Source organism: Pollachius pollachius (assembly GCF_949987615.1).
Source record: "Pollachius pollachius genome assembly, chromosome: 15".
Taxonomy (NCBI): Eukaryota; Metazoa; Chordata; class Actinopteri; order Gadiformes; family Gadidae; genus Pollachius; species Pollachius pollachius.
Genome location: NC_136948.1, coordinates 14,055,865 through 14,072,435, shown reverse-complemented (window position 1 = coordinate 14,072,435; position 16,571 = coordinate 14,055,865). Strand labels below are relative to the sequence as shown.

At 50.3% G+C, this 16,571-nt stretch overlaps 1 protein-coding gene across 1 annotated transcript; it reads right to left on the bottom strand.

The window, feature by feature from the left end:
• Positions 1–2,157: 2,157 nt before the first annotated feature.
• Positions 2,158–16,325, bottom strand: akt1 (v-akt murine thymoma viral oncogene homolog 1). Its single transcript, XM_079752150.1, has 11 exons — positions 16,217–16,325; positions 15,706–15,832; positions 14,817–14,948; positions 14,636–14,701; positions 13,893–13,961; positions 13,600–13,725; positions 10,548–10,676; positions 6,253–6,467; positions 5,428–5,515; positions 4,780–4,882; positions 2,158–4,053 (listed from the first exon to the last, which is right to left on the bottom strand). The coding sequence occupies exons 1-11, from the start codon at positions 16,315–16,317 to the stop codon at positions 3,974–3,976; spliced, it is 1,236 nt and encodes a 411-aa protein (XP_079608276.1). The 5' UTR covers positions 16,318–16,325; the 3' UTR covers positions 2,158–3,973.
• Between the last annotated feature and the right edge of the window lie 246 nt (positions 16,326–16,571).

Sequence of the window (16,571 nt, the reverse complement as noted above, 5' to 3'; positions counted from 1 at the left end):
ACACACACACACACACACACACACACACACACACACACACACACACACACACACACAGTTGTATAAAGTTAATTTTTGCTCGCTAAATAGGTGTTTATTTATTGAACGATGGAGAAGAACTAACATGTTTCGGGCATTTTTTGATTGATTCATGTCAGAACAACATACAATCAAATAGTCACTGTCATTTTGATTAGTGAATTGCTTTGAAATAAAACAATGCATCTACCACAATACAACTTTGGGTGCCAATATTAGCCTATATGTGATAATAACCTTTAGGAACAATAATACCATTGATTAACCGATAGATGTCGCTACATACCCGATGCATTCACTTATTTTGCTCCCGTCGTAGACAATATAGTAGTCAACAATGAATAATCAATGAAACCCACCTTCAAATATTTTTTCAAATGTATTCACATATTTAATCATCCACGGGGGTATAGAAAGAATTGTATTTCGTTTTTGCATATATTCTGTAGCACAGACAATTAGCCCAGTAATTTCCAAAGGAGGTTAGCGGTCCCCTGGGGCGCCACAAGAGGGCACTAAAGGGCTCTCCGCATCAGCCTGATTGGTATATGAACATATTATCACAAAAAAACACAACTGTAAAATCATTAAACGATGGGCCTAAACGCATGTGGCACAGCAGTTTGTATTCATTTCGTACATTCATGCAACGTATTTTGGTCTTGCAAATAGAGCCCTGTCTATACAAACTGTTTGACTTAGGATTGATTTAAATGTCATTACAGTTTATATTTTGGGGAATCCATTGTGTTAGAACACTCTGGGGTTTATTCATAATGACATCTGGAAACCAGTGAATTAGCTAACTAAACCTTTTTGGACACGGATTAAAAGAGAACAATCAAACATCTAAAATGTTACATCTCTTTCCCATTTATTACGGCATGGGTTGGTGTAAACTTTGTATTTCCAAAATTCGTTGCAAAAACCTTCTACTTGACGAATGAGGTTCCCAATAATGTATCCACAAATCTGTTTTCCCAACTCTGCTAATACCAAGGGACAGGTTTAACCTGTTTCATACGCCCCCCCCCCCCCCCCCACATAATTACATTTAATGAAGTGTAACACATGTTTACCTTTTTTCGTGAACAGACATGTTTCTCAAAGCTACAAGCACTATGTGAGCTTTTGTTAGCTGTTTCAGTGTGAGATTTTTTCATAGAGAACCTTATTTTCCCTCTTTTTACTTGTACATAGATCATAAAACAGTTGTGTAGAGAAGAGATGTATTCGCTTCAGGGGAATACATCTTAAAATATAATCAGGAAAACCCTATGATTCTTCCAGTGTGTAATGTAGAATTGCATCATGCTCCCGGAACATCACACACACACTAGAGGGCAGCTCCTTGCCACAGAGCAAGGTATTATGGGACATATACAAGCGGGAGCCAGGTGAAAAGACAGAGGATGTCAGGTGAGCATCACGCTGGGGCCAGAAGCACGATCTTGCCGCTAGGCACAGTGGGAGTGCAGCTGGCCAAAGACAGTCTGTGAGCGCTGGCTGTCAACATCTGCTCCAGAGACGCCACCATCTGCCCGGGGCCCAGGGGAGAGCACTCCCCTCCACCTCGGAGCCAGCTGCAGAGCTGCAGACACGGACCTGAGTTGGCCCGCAGTGACAGTGAACACGGCTAGGACATCGCCGTCACAGCCATTCAGTAGGTACCGGGGAGTGGGGGGTAAAGAGGGTTTACTCATGTACCTGTGATGTTTAGCTGAGGCCAGGAGAGACGCGGATGGTGGAAGATGGGTGGGTTGGTGGGTGATGTAGTGCATCGTTGGTGAGGGGGCGTTAGAAGACATCGACCATGGGATAGTTACAGTACATTACATACTCTTTGCCAGATTCAATAACAGATAATTAATCCATTTGGATAAATAATGGTTACAAAACGGGGATATAGATTGTGTTCAGTAACTGCCCCGTTTTTGATACTGAAACAGATATGACTGAGGACATTTTAACATATTGTTGATAACATAGTCAGTACGGATTCATAAAATCAACATATGTTCGGTAGGGCTGTACATATTTCTAACAATAGGAAAATGATCACAGCATGTGTTAAGACCTTTTATTATCAATTTAATATCAATTTAAAAGACCAAAACAGTGTACAAAGTTTATATTATTTAACCAAAGCTGATTTCCTCAATCTCAGAAATAGGGGTAGGGCAGGTACAAAACAAAAGTTGAGATAAAAATAAAAGAAAGAGTATAAAATGCATTTCCCTATTCTCAGAGGGGGGACAGTACAGGGCAAGAGAGCACAAGAGAAAGTAACAATCAGATAAAAAAAAAGAGCAAAAAGGTTTTAAAACAATAGAAGTGAAAACGATATAATAAAAACCATTACATTCAATAACGTATGATGAACTTTTGAATAATGATTATCAGTCATATTATAAAAAAAAACAGGAAGAAAACAGTATTGAAGTTACATACATTTTTCTTCACTTTCCTTTAGTTTTTTTTTGCAGTTTCCAACGTTCAACCGTCTGTATAGGGGGAATAATGATTGAAACATTTAACTCTCTTTTTTATATCTATTCACAATTTTCAGTTGACAATAAAAAATAAAAAATAAACGCTAATTTAATACAAATACGAATCCAAATACAATCATCTTTTGGGCTGCAAAGTGCATATCATTGGCACAGTCAAGCTAGTTTTAGTAGACGCTGGTCTCGTTTAAATAACCCTGGGAGGGAATGGAAGTCCCCCTTCATATTACATCAATGAGTACTCCTCCCCACAAGCTCCCACATGGCGGTTCGTCTTTTCAAGATCTCTTTTTGTGTTGTGTTAAAGTGACCTCATTGAGGCAGCAGTTAAGTGCACTGGGTGGAAAACACCCAATACTGTACTTAAGAGGAGGAAGAAGGGGCGCTAAAAACCAAGGGGAGAGAAGAGAGGCTCTGATTGAACAGCCATGGCTACACCTGACTGGCCAGTTCAAAGTCAAACCAGGAAGGGTTTGTCACACAGCATTTGTACAGAAAGGAATGAGGAATTATATTTTTGTGTGTCTTAACAGGCAACCAGGGGTGTATCAGTGCCCGCAATGTGCAAACATCTCTAATTGAACTCAATCGTAGTCAATCTCTCCAGATCACCCAGTTTTACTCATTCAATGCTTTGCATTCGATGCCTTTTCTACCATTCCTTACATCAGCGGTTTCAATCAAAGTAATTACGGGATATCATAGTGAGAGCAAGACCGGTCCGCCCTTTAAAGTATGACTAAATATGGTAGTAAAATAATAGTAATAAATACTGTTTCCAGAAGATGAACATAGGAGTGTCAACTTTTTACGATTCATTATGCAGAAAGGTCAACTTTTTATACGTTGGATTAACGTTTTTCGTTTGAATAGTAATTGAACTGTTTGTTTCTTCAGGAATTGGTAACCAGATCATCAACACCTAACAGACAACACAATCAAAGTTCAGGCATGGTTGACATTATGCCTATTTCTCATAAAAAGTAGGCAAATTCTATACAAAAATACCCTTCATATAAATCCACCACATGGGCCTAAATGTGTGCATAATATACATGCCATTTCCCCCGTCATTATCTCATTTGGATGTCAGAGCGATATAAGGGCAACGACAGCGAACATGGGGTAGGAGGGTAGTGTAAACGCTGGTTGCCATGGGTACTCTTCAAAAAGGCCACACAAAACAAAAGTTTTATTTTCGTTTTGTCAAAATTTTCCCGCCTTCCTGTAAAGCATGACACGGAGACTGTTATGTCCAAGGCCGCCGCCTGAAGGAAAATGACAGGGGATGGCGGGAGGTCCCAGTCTTTTGAGTGTGCAGTCAGCTGGGGGGGTGGAGAGGGAGGGGGCTGGGTTGGGCTGGGCTGGGCTGGGCCGCGGGTGGGGGAGTTGGTGGAGGACCAGAGGAATGTATTCAGAGTGGATCAGGCTGTCCCGCTGGCCGAGTACGAGAACTGGGGGAAATGGGGTCTCCGCTCGCTGTCGAAGGACTCCATACAGTCATCTGGCATGGTGGGGGTGGAGGGAGAAACAGTTCATTTACAACGACACAAAAACCAAACTTTACTTAATAATGGTTTGAGAAGCTGCATCTCACACACACACACACACACACATCATGTTTATGTGTGAGCGAAGAGAAGGCAAGTGATGGCTGCTGTACAATGTGTTGCTCTCTATTTATGGCACGTAATCCCCAGTAGAGGGCGGTAGTATTCTCAAAGGGAATGCGACACCTGTTGAAATGTATCTTCACTCAACATAAACAACGCTACACAAGATGCCAGGTAAGTTTCTTGCCAGAAGTAAAGGAGAAAAATCCAAATATTTAACAAAGTAAATCAAATGAAAAAAGTAAACATTCAACTGAAGGGGGGATTTTCACAGAAATAGTAAATATAGACCTGCGTGGGTTGATTTAAAGTTAAATTCCTATTTCCAAAGTGCTGCAGAGGAAGGGGATATTATCAGTGAATGATAAAATGTAAATCCATCGCCCCCTCTTGACAAAAGCACCACTTTTTTCACACGCGTCAAATGTTCCTTAAACTGTCATGTTCAGTTATAAGAACTGTGTGTGTGTGTGTGTGTGTGTGTGTGTATGCGTGTATGCGTATGTGTGTGTATATGTATGTGTATGTGTAAGTGTATGTGTGTATGTGTTTATGTCTATGTGTGTATGTCTGTATGTGTATATGCATGTGTGTGTGTGGGTGCGTGCAGACGCTACCTTGCCCGGGCGGTGTGATGGTGATGGTCTGTGCTGTGAACTCCTCGTCAAAGTAGCGGGTGTCCGTCTCCGAGGTCACCTGGGGCTTAAAGGGCGGCACCAGCTGTTGGATTCAGACGAGACACACAAGCACCTTAGCACACGGACCGGACCCGCCGCCGACACTCAATACAGCTGTGGGCTGCTCACACGTCTCCGGTTCACAGTGCTACAGGTAGCTAGGTAACACTTTACCATAAGGGCACGTTCATTACCTTTAGTTAATGCAGGGGTATGCATTTACATATGGCATAAGGTTAGGGTTAGTGGGGGAGGATTAACCTGCCCTAAATGTTAACCCTAACCCTATTAAGATTAAATGTATAAATGAATACAACATTACCTTAGTTAAGATGAACGCCATTAGTAAACAAGGCCACCATTAGTAAACAAGGCATTCATTAGTAAGCAAGGCAACCATTAGTAAATGATTACTTAGCTACGGACAAACTACATGACATTACATACGTTTATTTTTTTATTTTGGTAAATGCTTATACTGCAAAATTAATATTAATTATTGGTTAAATAACCCTTGGTGTAAAGTGTGAGCGGTCACTGTGAGCGAGAGCGGGGAGGTCAAAGTAATCTTTGACCCCGGACACCCACCTTCTTCTCGTAGACGTCTTGCCACTCGATGCCAGCAAAGAACTTGTGCTGCATGATCTCCTTGGCGTCGTCGTGCCCTCCGCCTAACCTGAAAACAACAACAACAAACGCACCCGCGCATGAGAGCCAGGAGCGGGGAGATGGCTCTGGGCTGCTCTACCGTGCTGGTCAAAGATACCCCAGGGCAGGCGACTGGGATCCTTTTCACTGAGCAGAACCAGACAAAATGTAATTACTTGAAAGTGTTCTCAGAAGAGCTAATTATTTAAACAGAATTGCTTAAATAAATATCAAACCTTTGAGTGAAGTAAGTGAAGTGTCAATGTAAGTCAATGTAAATGGTACATGGATTGCATTTATAAAACACTTTTTCTAACCACTGGCCACTCAAAGCGCTTTACAATATGAACTAACAATCACCTATTCATGCACACATTCCCACACCGACGGCGGTGACAACCATGCGTGGCCACAGCCAGCTCGTCAGGAGCAGTAAGGGTAAGGTGTCTCGCTCAAGGACACCTCGACACTCGGCTAGGACGAGCCGAGGATTGAACTAGCAACCTTCCGGTTACCAGCCAGCCTGCTCTACCTCCTGAGCCACATGCCAATAAAAAATGATCATCCTAAAGAAGTTATGTTATTGATGGTCAAATTAATTTCCTTAATGAGTTCTAAAAGGAGCGTAAAACCCAAAAAAACGCGTTGATGTAGAAAAAAAGGAATAACAGTGGTGAAATTGAGTAGTGGAACAAGACCTTCAAACAGTACAATGGGGCATTGTACTGAAGGACCAGACCTCCCCAAAGGGCTGTGGTCCCTCACCTCTGCTTGGGGTCCTTCTTCAGCAGGCCGGAGAGCAGGGAGCGGCCCTCGGGCCCCAAGGTGCGGGGGAAGCGGATGTCCTCCATGAGGATGAGCTCAAACAGCTTCTCGTGGTCCTGGTTGTAGAAGGGCAGCCGGCCGCACATCATCTCGTACATGACCACGCCCAGGCCCCACCAGTCCACCGCCCGGCCGTAGTCGTTGTCCTCCAGCACCTGAGGGTCACGCCGAGAGGGGCAGAAGAACCAGGGGGGTCAGGCTGAGGGGACCAATGTTTTGCTTTGATCTTCTTTTGAGAGGATTGTGTTTTGTGACACTACTTGCAGTCAAAGCATACTCGCTCCACCAAAGCTTTCGTTTGGGCTCAAGGTAAAAATGCTCATCAAGTGCAATTTTATAACAAAGGCGGCCCGAAAAATGGCTTTGAACGTCCTCCCTTTGATCGTTTGTTTTGAAGGAAGCACCCTTCATTCTGTAAGATACCCTCCAAAACATCTTCCACCTTCACCTTCCAATCAGTCATAACCTGTTCAGTCGTTGCCGTGTATGGTTCCATCCTGAGCAGTGCAGTTTGTACTGCCCACTACATTTGTCAACGCTGACAAAAGTAGGCTAGCCATGACTTTAATTTATACTAGCATTCAAGCCTTGTGGTTTTGTGCACAGAGCACAAAACCATTTGCTGCACTAAGAAGTCTGTCTCAAATCAAATACATTGGCAGCTGCCTACACGTCACAGTGACACCCTGCACCACACACACACACACACACACACACACACACACACACACACACACACACACACACTACCTAGGCAGACTACCATCTCACATTAGGAGTGGGGGTTGGGTTTCCCCCCCGCCCGCCAAAGTCCTTGCATATTTAATCACCAGAGTGCGACAGTGTGCCCGCTAGTGTACACGTGTGCCTCACACATTCCCATATAAACACATGCACACTTCAAACTCTCACGCAGGTAAACACACCGCAGGGGAGTGAGAGACAGACAGAGAGACAGGGGCAGGGAGTCCATCCAGTCCTATCCTTTTATTGGGCTGCGCCCTGAACCTGTTGCAAGAGGCCCCAGTACCCTGTCCCCCCCGGGGGGGGGGGACAGGGTACTGGGGGGCTGCTTGGGCGGGCGGATGTTGAAGGTGAAATCAAGACACGGGGAACAGCCTGTTCTTTAGAGGGCCTCGTCGGCAGCCCTGACATCAGCTCGCTCTGACCTTAGAACGCAGCCGCACGTTAAAGCAATGTGCTTTATTCATAGACTAGGCTGTAGAAAATAAACAAGAGATTTCATTCTGGAAAATAGAAAAGGGAAGGAAGAAAAGAAAAAAAGCTAGGTAAGGATGAGGAACGGAGCTCTGGAACACAGGTGGACTGAAAAAAGGAACAACTGTGCTGATGTGTGCGTGTGCGTGTGTGTGTGTGTGTGTGTGTGATAGAGTGAATGTGTACGTGTGCGTGCATTTGAGAGTATGCGTGTGCGTGCATAAGAAAGTGCGTGCGCGTGTATGAGAAAGTGTGTGTGTGTGTGCATTTGTGTGCGTCTGTGTACGTCTGTCAGAGTGTATACGCACTGGTGTGCACGTGTGTCAGCATGCGTGGGCACGAGTGCGCACGTTGCCCTCACGTAGCCCAGACTCGGACACGTGTCAGCGGGCACCGTGCCCGGCGCAGCGGTGAGCGGCCAGAGACAGAGAGTGGGAGGAGTGGGAGAAGCAGTGGGAGGAGGAGGAGGAGGAGGAGGAGGAGGAGGAGGAGAAGCAGTGGGAGGAAGAAGAGGAGGAAGAGGAGGAGGAGGAGAAGCAGTGGGAGGAAGAAGAGGAGGAAGAGGAGGAGGAGGAGGAGAAGCAGTGGGAGGAAGAAGAGGAGGAGGAGGAGGAGAAGCAGTGGGAGGAGGAGGAGGAGGAGGGCCGCGGAGGGCAGGCGGAGTAACGTGAAGCCGGCGTGCTGCTAGGATTACGGCGCCCGTCTCTATTTCCAGCGCTGCTGTCGTGTGAGGCACGCCGCGCGACAGCTGGGCCTGCAGCTGCCCCATATATGTAGAAGAGCACCACAGCTGTGGAGGCTGCCAGGAGCGCAGGAGCCAAGCTCATCCCTCATACACGTAACCGGGGCCCCTGCCTGCCCGCCCTGCCCGGGCCCCCAAGCCCCGGCACTGCACTACACACCCCGCAATCCACCCCCTTGTTCCAGGGCCTCCGAGGAGCACGCATACAAGAGCAGGGAGGAGAGAGGAGGAGGGAGGGAGGGAGGGAGGGAGGGGGAGACACAAACACTGTGTTCTGCCCAGTGCTGGACTCCAAAGTTTCATGCGGCCGATCATTAATCTAAAGTATGCGAGTGGATGCAAGTGGTTTCAGAGGTGGGATTTAGACCAGTTTAGGTTCCTTGATTTTCCAGATATTCCCTAGCAGCAAATTTCCCCAGTACCAACCGTTAGTCTTGTTTAGACCACTTAATAAACGTGACAAAGTGGGTTCCTACCCCCCCAACATCCCAATGCCTCTGCTCTGGAGAAAAAGCTAGCCAGTTCAGGACTGTTGGCCGCTCTGTGGCCATTGGGTCTCTGGCCTTCTCTATCCCGCTCGCTCTCTCTCTCTGGCGCTCTCTCTCTCTCTCTCCCTCTCCCTCCCTCCCTCCCTCTCCCTCTCCCTCACCCTGGGTGGAATATTCCCAGACATTATAGCATTCCTGTGCGGCACAAACAACAAGGTCATTGTTTACTGCGGAACAACCTGTAACACTGCCTGGCTCGCGCCCGCCAGAGACACTCGCCAGCGACCCCGTTGCTACGGTAACGCTCCGCCGGCGCCTCCTGCCTCTGCGCTGGCTGGCGAGGGCGGAGGTGGCCCTCGGAGGGGGCGGGGGGGGGGGGTAGAGGAGGACGACTGCGGAGTGCCAGGTTCAAGTTGATTCAATGGATTAGGAAATGTTTGCGCGGGTTTTTTTTTATACAGATCAAAAAATGAAGAATCCAGCGAGAGGCGGAGCCCACGCATTGCCCGGCACGTAGCTTAAAAAACCCAACCGCCGGAGGTCTCCTGCGGGGGGCCGAGTCAGAGGAACCCAAACGCGCTGTTTACACACAACGATTCGGCCAGGCCATCGATACGTCGGGGGGGGGAAGGGGGGGGGGGGGGGAACAAGGGCGGCCATTGAGGTCCGTCTCAAAACAATAATGGAGGAAAAGTGAGATGGGGAGGTGGAGCTGGCGAGGCGGGGAGGAGGGCTAGGAGCAGCTATGACCACGATGAAGACCAGCCCCCGAGCCCTGGGGAGGTCACGCCCGGCCTGAGTGGGGGGGACGGGACTGTGCGTCTCTGGCCTCCCTGGTGTCACGCAACAGCTGTAGACAAGGTGCCCCCCCCCCCCCCCCCCCCCCCCCCCCGAACACCGATGGCTAGAGCTCACGTTTCCCTCACGACCGAGGCACTGCGGCCACCACAACCGAACCCCTCCACTCACCCTCCCCCCGCCCGCCGGCACCACACACACACGTATACACGCATACAGGCACGCACACCCAGGAAAGTCTGGATGGAGGCTAAAAACAACTATCGGGCAACTGTGTCAACACGGCCACCTCGTCTCCTTCCTGAAGCACTCCTGCGGCAACAGGGCGGCCTCTGTCTGCGCACACACACACACACACACACACACACACACACACACACACACACACACACACACACACCGCCTGTGCTCACAATGCCGTATCAGATGACATAAGACCCTGCACCCCCCCACTTCTGACACGTGTCATACCTGCACGCGATGGCGAGTGGCCCCGCCCCTCCCTATGGAGGCGGGCCGCGCCGCTCCAACGGGCTGTTTGCTCACGGACCACAGGCCCAGATTGGACAGGCCTTTGGGAACAGCTGCCCCGGACTTCCCCATTGTCTAAACCAACGCCATCTTTTGACTTTTTGTAGGATAGTGCCGCTAAATATTGGTTTAGTTACCGGTCTGCTCGGCAACAACTGGCTGAGGGTACTGCAACGGCTGCCTTGCCCGTGTTTCTTTTCCTTTGCATTGAAAGTAATGCGGTCAAGCAAACGCCACGAAATGAAATGATTCAGAATGGTGCCTCCATTAGTGACGACAAAGGCATCAACACAGAGTTAAGAGTTCAATTCCCATTGGGGCCACCCCTGCTACGAAACGTATTCACTGACTGTATATACAACTATCAGTAAATGTCCCCAAAAGGACATTCCTATTAAAATGGCCTGTATTGGACTGAAATCTGAATGAGGTCTGGTGCGTCTGAGAGGTTCTGATACCTCTGGGGCCAGGTACTCGGGTGTCCCGCAGAAGGTCTTCATGGTGGCGCCATCGATGATGCCTTCCTTACACAGACCGAAGTCTGTGATCTTGATGTGTCCGTCTTTGTCCAGCATGAGATTTTCCAGCTGAGGACACAGGAAGCAAAAATCATTTTTTAACGTAACAAGCAGGAGAAATGTACTAATTGGAAAAGGGATTAACAGAAAAGAGTGAAAACAGAAAAAAGTTATGTAGAAAAGGGTTGCCGTGGAAACACAGGGCGGGAGGTGCACATGGGAGGAGGAGGGGGTAGGGGGTGCTTGTTAACTTAGTTTTGTCTGGCTGCAGCTTTAACACAGATGTTTGAGGTCTCAATACGACACCCAGCTTGTTTTTAATGTGCTTTTGGAGGAGGATGACAGCAAAGTCTATGCCGATGATGGCAAGCGCATAAGAAAACGTATGCAGACTTTATCCTGAAAGAGAGGATTGGTGCAGGTTCCCTAATCTCACAAATATGGTGAGGTCAAATATGGGTGAACAGGGCGTTAACAAAAAAAGATTATTTCTTATTTGTTTCGACCAACCAGGTTGCTGGAGGTGTTGATCTGTAGGGGCATCATTTGCTACTCTCCGCAAACACAGAGTTTTCCAGCAGTAGTGAACAGCAAAGAAATGTCAACATGTAAACATTTCAGATGAACACCATCTAGACTGGCCGTAGTAGGAATACACTTATTGAAAGATTCATCCACCTCAGTAGAATACGTTTGCAGTGAACGAGGAAACGAGGCCGTTTGAGGTCTCCAGCCCAGACTCTGTGCCGTCTCCTCCCAGGGGTTCTGCTTTAACATAGGACTGCTGGGTTAGAGAGTCAAATGTTGCCTACAGAACCCCACCCTAAAGAATAATTAAATGAGTAAAGTGTAGTGCGTCATGCGATGTGTAAAACATAGAGAGGAATGATAAAGGACAGATCCGATCAAGCAGGACGGTAGAGCAGTACGTGTAAAAGTGAAGGGCAGGTGTTCAGTTACACAAAACATTTACTTATTAATTTGATGGCTCTTGAAAACAGAGAGGGAGAGAGAGAGAGCAGGAAGTGGAGGCTGGCCGCCTTGAGCGGTTTCAGCTGCCCAGATCTCTAAAGCTATCCACAAAACCTGCACACCATTGGTTTGATGCCACATAGTTTTTTTTTTGACGAGATGGACAGGACTATTAGATATTAATGATCCGTCTGGCGATCTGTAGTCAGGTAAATAGCGAGGTTGAAACCACTGAAAGAGACCAGCTTTCCTCAACTCTTGCCTGACATGGCTGCCATCCTTCTGTAGCTGATTAGCAATACCAATTAGCATCAGCATGCGGCCTCACAAAGAGCCCCACCAGGTGCTCCTCAACGGTCCTATTTGGTATATAGTGCCTTTGCCCTCACCTCCAGCAACCTTCAGCCTGCCAGAGACAGTCCAGACATCGGGAGGGAGAATTAGCATGCCCCGCTGCGAGCAAAACCTAATGTATGTTGATAGAAAGTTGGCCGTCTTAAGGTAATGCGTTCAACATGACAACGTCATAACTTGGCATCGGCCGGGGCTTTCTTAATGTCAGCGTGCCCTCGTTCCACCTCGCACTCCCTCTCTCCCCCTCCCTCCCTGCTCCTCTCTCCCTCCCTCTCTCCCCCTCCCTCCCTGCTCCTCTCTCCCTCCCTCTCTCCCCCTCCCTCCCTGCTCCTCTCTCCCTCCCTCTCTCCCCCTCCCTCCCTGCTCCTCTCTCCCTCCCTCCCTCCCTCCCTCTCTCCCCCTCCCTCCCTGCTCCTCTCTCCCTCCCTCCCTCCCTCCCTCTCTCCCCCTCCCTCCCTGCTCCTCTCTCCCTCCCTCTCCCTCCCTCCCTCTCTCCCCCCTCCCCCTCCCTCCCTGCTCCTCTCTCCCTCCCTCCCTCTCTCCCCCCTCCCCCTCCCTCCCTTGGTGTAAAAGTCACCTGGCAGCTGTAGCTCACCCAGGGCTAGCGGTGGCAGTGGGGCCAGAGTCAGCACATCCTCAGATTCCTGCTACCCTGGCACTTTCAGAAGAACCCCCGGCGGCCCGCGAGGCTGCCTCGTAAACCCACTGGGGGGAGGGGGGGGAAGGAGGGGGGGGGGGTAGTGAAGGAGAGGGATGGGGAGGGGGGGCGGTGGCGGTGTGGGTGTCTGTGCTGACCTGGCTGCTATGGTTTCATCAGCCGATTGAAAAACTGGATGAAGGCTACAGACCGCCAGCGAAATAAACAACACTCTCCCACCTAGTCTTCCCCATCCCTCCCCCCCTTGCCTCGTCGTCACTCGTCCGAGGTCTATGAGGTCATCCGAGGGACGTCTCCGCTCCCGTCGCCTCTCGTCAACTCCCCTCACCACTGACATGGTCGCGGGCGCCGAGTGACGCTGACACAGCACTGGAAACCCGCGCGACACGAGAGCACCGAAGAAGACTTGCATGCTCTTATTATCCATCCGTGTGTGCTTGGGTAAGCAGCCGGACAGTCTGTGTGTGTGTGTGTGTGTGTGTGTGTGTGTGTGTGTGTGTGTGGAGCTGGTGGCTGTCATTTGTCTATCTGCAGTCAGTGGTGGACAGTGGCTGTGGCTGCAGCTGCAGGGAGGTCTGGGCTCTGGAGGAGAGAGGGTTGTCTGATCAATAAGCCTCTGGCTGCTGCCGTTGCTACTGCTCTGGACGGAGGCAAGCCCTATTTATATCCTGCCATCAGAGAGATGAAGGGAGAGTCGGTGGGAGGAGGAGAACGCAGAGCGCCGAGAGAGCAACACACAGACCGATCGAACAAGAGACTGAGTTATAGACGAGGAGAGAATGAGTGAGAGTAACGGTGAGGGCGCAAAAGACAAAAGATGTAGACACAGCGGAAAAAAAACAGCAAAATAGCGAGCGATAGAGAGGGGACTAGAGGAATGGTCCGGGTGAGTGCACACCGCTGTAAAAGGCAGGGAAGAGACGATGAAGGCGAGAGGAGAGTTGGCGACGAGACACACACACACGCACACACACACACAGACGCCGACACACAAACGCACACACAAACCTTCAGGTCCCGATAGACCACGTTCCTCTCGGCGTGCAGGTAGTCCAGGGCGGACACTATCTCGGCGCCGTAGAACCGTGCCCGCTCCTCCGAGAACACGCGGTCCCTGGATAGGTGGAAGAACAGCTGGAGGGGGAGGGAGGGGGAGGCAGGGATGGATGGGAGAGGAAGGAAGGGGAAAGGACAGGGGGAGAGACGCGGTTAAGAAAGCGTCCGCTCCAGCCCGCGCGATCGATCGGGAGGCCGGGCGCGGCCTAGGGTACGGATTGATTGGGGCGATCAGAATGGTTTACCTCGCCGCCGTTGGCATACTCCATCACAAAGCACAGCCGGTCGTGGGTCTGGAACGAGTACTTCAGGCCCTGCAGGGAGAGGAGATAGGAGACACTGATAAGACTCACCACTGCACTGTGTGACATTTTCAATGCACTCCATATATGTATATAAACCTGAATAATATATTAACTAGTAAATATGAAAGCACTGTTGATTTACATTTATTTTCATCCTCAATGGGGTTTCAACATCTGAACGTCACAGTGGTGAGTGATCTAGTATTTTTTCATTATAATTTGTTCCAGAGCAGTTTGGCCCGCGGTGTCTTTAAGAGACACTCTCCTCAACGCTTGTTGATCACAGGCACAGGATGTGCGGCCAAACTGTGGCACAGTGTTCAGTTGTATCCCGGTTGAGCATCACATGATGTTATTTTTTGTGGACTCTGCGTTCCACTCAGTAGCCCAACAACACATCCAGTGCTCCAACTTCAGACCGATGGAGGGGGGGGGGGGTTAGTGAACGGGAGCACCTCTGTCGTCTAGAGGAGGCCCTGCACCGTACTAGACTCCTTTTAGCACAGGGCTCTTCAGAACGTTTTGGTTAAACCCCAGCCCCCCGCCTCCTGTCCTGACTCAATGGGGCTGAGGGGCGGGTGAGCGGAGGGGCTGCGATGGACGATTGTGATGGTGAGGGAGGGTTTGCTTTAGGTTTATATGGAAGAGCGGGTGGGGCCCTGGGGGTGTCGGGGGGTCCTCACCGTCAAGAACGGATGCTTGGAATTCTGGAGCACCCGGTTCTCCGTTAGTGTGTGAGCAACTTCATCCTGGATGAGAAAAACACGGGGAGAAAAAAAAAAAAGAGCATTTTTGAGTGGGTTCCGCCACAACGATGGAAAAAGCCTCTCGTATCAACAGGCCCCGGGGCCCCCGGCCACCCACCTTGGCCACGATCACCTCCTTCTTCAGGATCTTCATGGCGTAGTAGCGTCCCGTGGCCTTCTCCTTCACCAGGATGACTTTGCCGAAGGTACCTTTTCCCAGGAGTTTGAGGTATTCAAAATCGTGCATCGTCTGCCGAGGAGAACACACACACACACACACACACACACACACACACACACACAGTGTCCGGTTACCAACGGAAGGCTCAAGTTCGAGCCAAGATATACCACCTATCCCCCAAAGGGACAACAACCCCCCCCAGGAGAATATGTCAGGTGCTATTTCAGCAACAGCTCAATCCCCGCGTGTTCCAAAACCGCACGGCCTCAGGCATGTATTTATATGAGGGCGCAAGCCAGGTCTTTGTTAACCTTTGATCCCCGCCGTGAAGAAAACCTTTGCGTGAGGGACACCCGAACCCGCGGCCTCGGACCTCCGTGTCATGCCCGAGGGGGGAGGGGGGAGCACGCGGCGGTGGGACATGCCGACCGAAATGCTATCCCGTGCTAAGCTGCTCGCGGCTGATGTTGTGGGGAACAGCTGGGTATGGGGGTCGGGGGTGGGGGTTGGGAGGCTGAGTGGGAGGTGGGTAGGGGCTGAGTGGGGCGGGGAGGGTGGGATGGGGGGGGGGGGGTGGGGGGCGGAAAGAAAGGGTCAAAGGGCAGCGGGGGTCGAGGCTAGAGGCGAACAAGTGAGAGTTGTAGGGTTTAGCAAGGTATAGAGAGGCGACAAAAACGACCCCTCGCTCGATAAAGAGAAGAACGGACGGCCAACGGATCCAGGAGGGAACTGTGGAACTCGTAGAGCGTCACAGGAAGAAGGGGCGTCACAGGGGGAAGACCACCCCACCAGGCGGACATGGTAAAAGGGGGATGAGGTGCAGTACCACTTTCTGTCTGGGTTTGGTCAGGTATGCCTCCATGTCCATGGGGTCGGGGGAGGAGTCCATCATCTCCTCCTCTTGTTTCTGCAGCCCGACGGCCACCGTCTGGATGGCTTTGGTCCACTCCTCCCTGCGGGCGGAACAAGCAGTGCGGCGATAGCATCAGGCCCCCATGATGCATTCATGATGCATTCCGAACCTGTAATTGGCTCCTTATCGTCAGGAAACAATTTCAAGTGTGACTTCAGCCAATCTCTCACTGACCTCCTGGGTCGGTGCGCACACACACAAACACAGCTCGAAACACACACAGCTCGAAATACACACACACACACACACACACACACCCACCCACACGTTGTTTGGACTAAGGTCTACTTGAAGCCAATGAGTGTCAGTGTGTGTGTGTCTCGCTCTCTCTGCTGGTTGTTCTAACAACAGGGAGGAGGAGGAGGAGGAGGAGGAGGAGGAGGAGGAGGGGCGGGGACAGGGAGAGCGAGAGGGGCCGGCTTACCGCTCCTCGGGGGTCTCCACGTGGAAGGTGCGCTCGATGACAGTGGTCCACTGCAGGCAGCGGATGATGAATGTGTTGGGCTTGGGCCGCTCTGTCTTCATCAGCTGGCACTCTGACCACCGTTTGGAGGAAGGAGGGCGAGGCGACGGGAGTGGGGGGGGGGGGCGGCGTGGTGGATGGTTGAAGAAGGGGGAAGAGACAGAGCCACCGTTACAACCATTTATCTTGATGGCCGGCCCTAACAGACAGAGCCGGAGCCGGGGCCAGCCGCTGGGATGGAACAGGTGTACTTTAAAAAGGATGAACAAAGCAATGATCCCCGAGTCTCTGTCGTTCCCTTTTCTCCACCTCCATT

What these genes read in the sequence shown, in the direction of transcription:
- akt1 (XM_079752150.1), bottom strand. Translation starts at nt 16,317, where the DNA reads ATGAAGACAGAGCGGCCCAAGCCCAACACATTCATCATCCGCTGCCTG. An exon ending in AGTATGCCAACGGCGGCGAG is followed by an intron (nt 13,726 to 13,892) that starts GTAAACCATTCT and finishes CTCCCCCTCCAG; the next exon opens with CTGTTCTTCCACCTATCCAG. An exon ending in AAGACGTCTACGAGAAGAAG is followed by an intron (nt 4,883 to 5,427) that starts GTGGGTGTCCGG and finishes TGAATCCAACAG; the next exon opens with CTGGTGCCGCCCTTTAAGCC.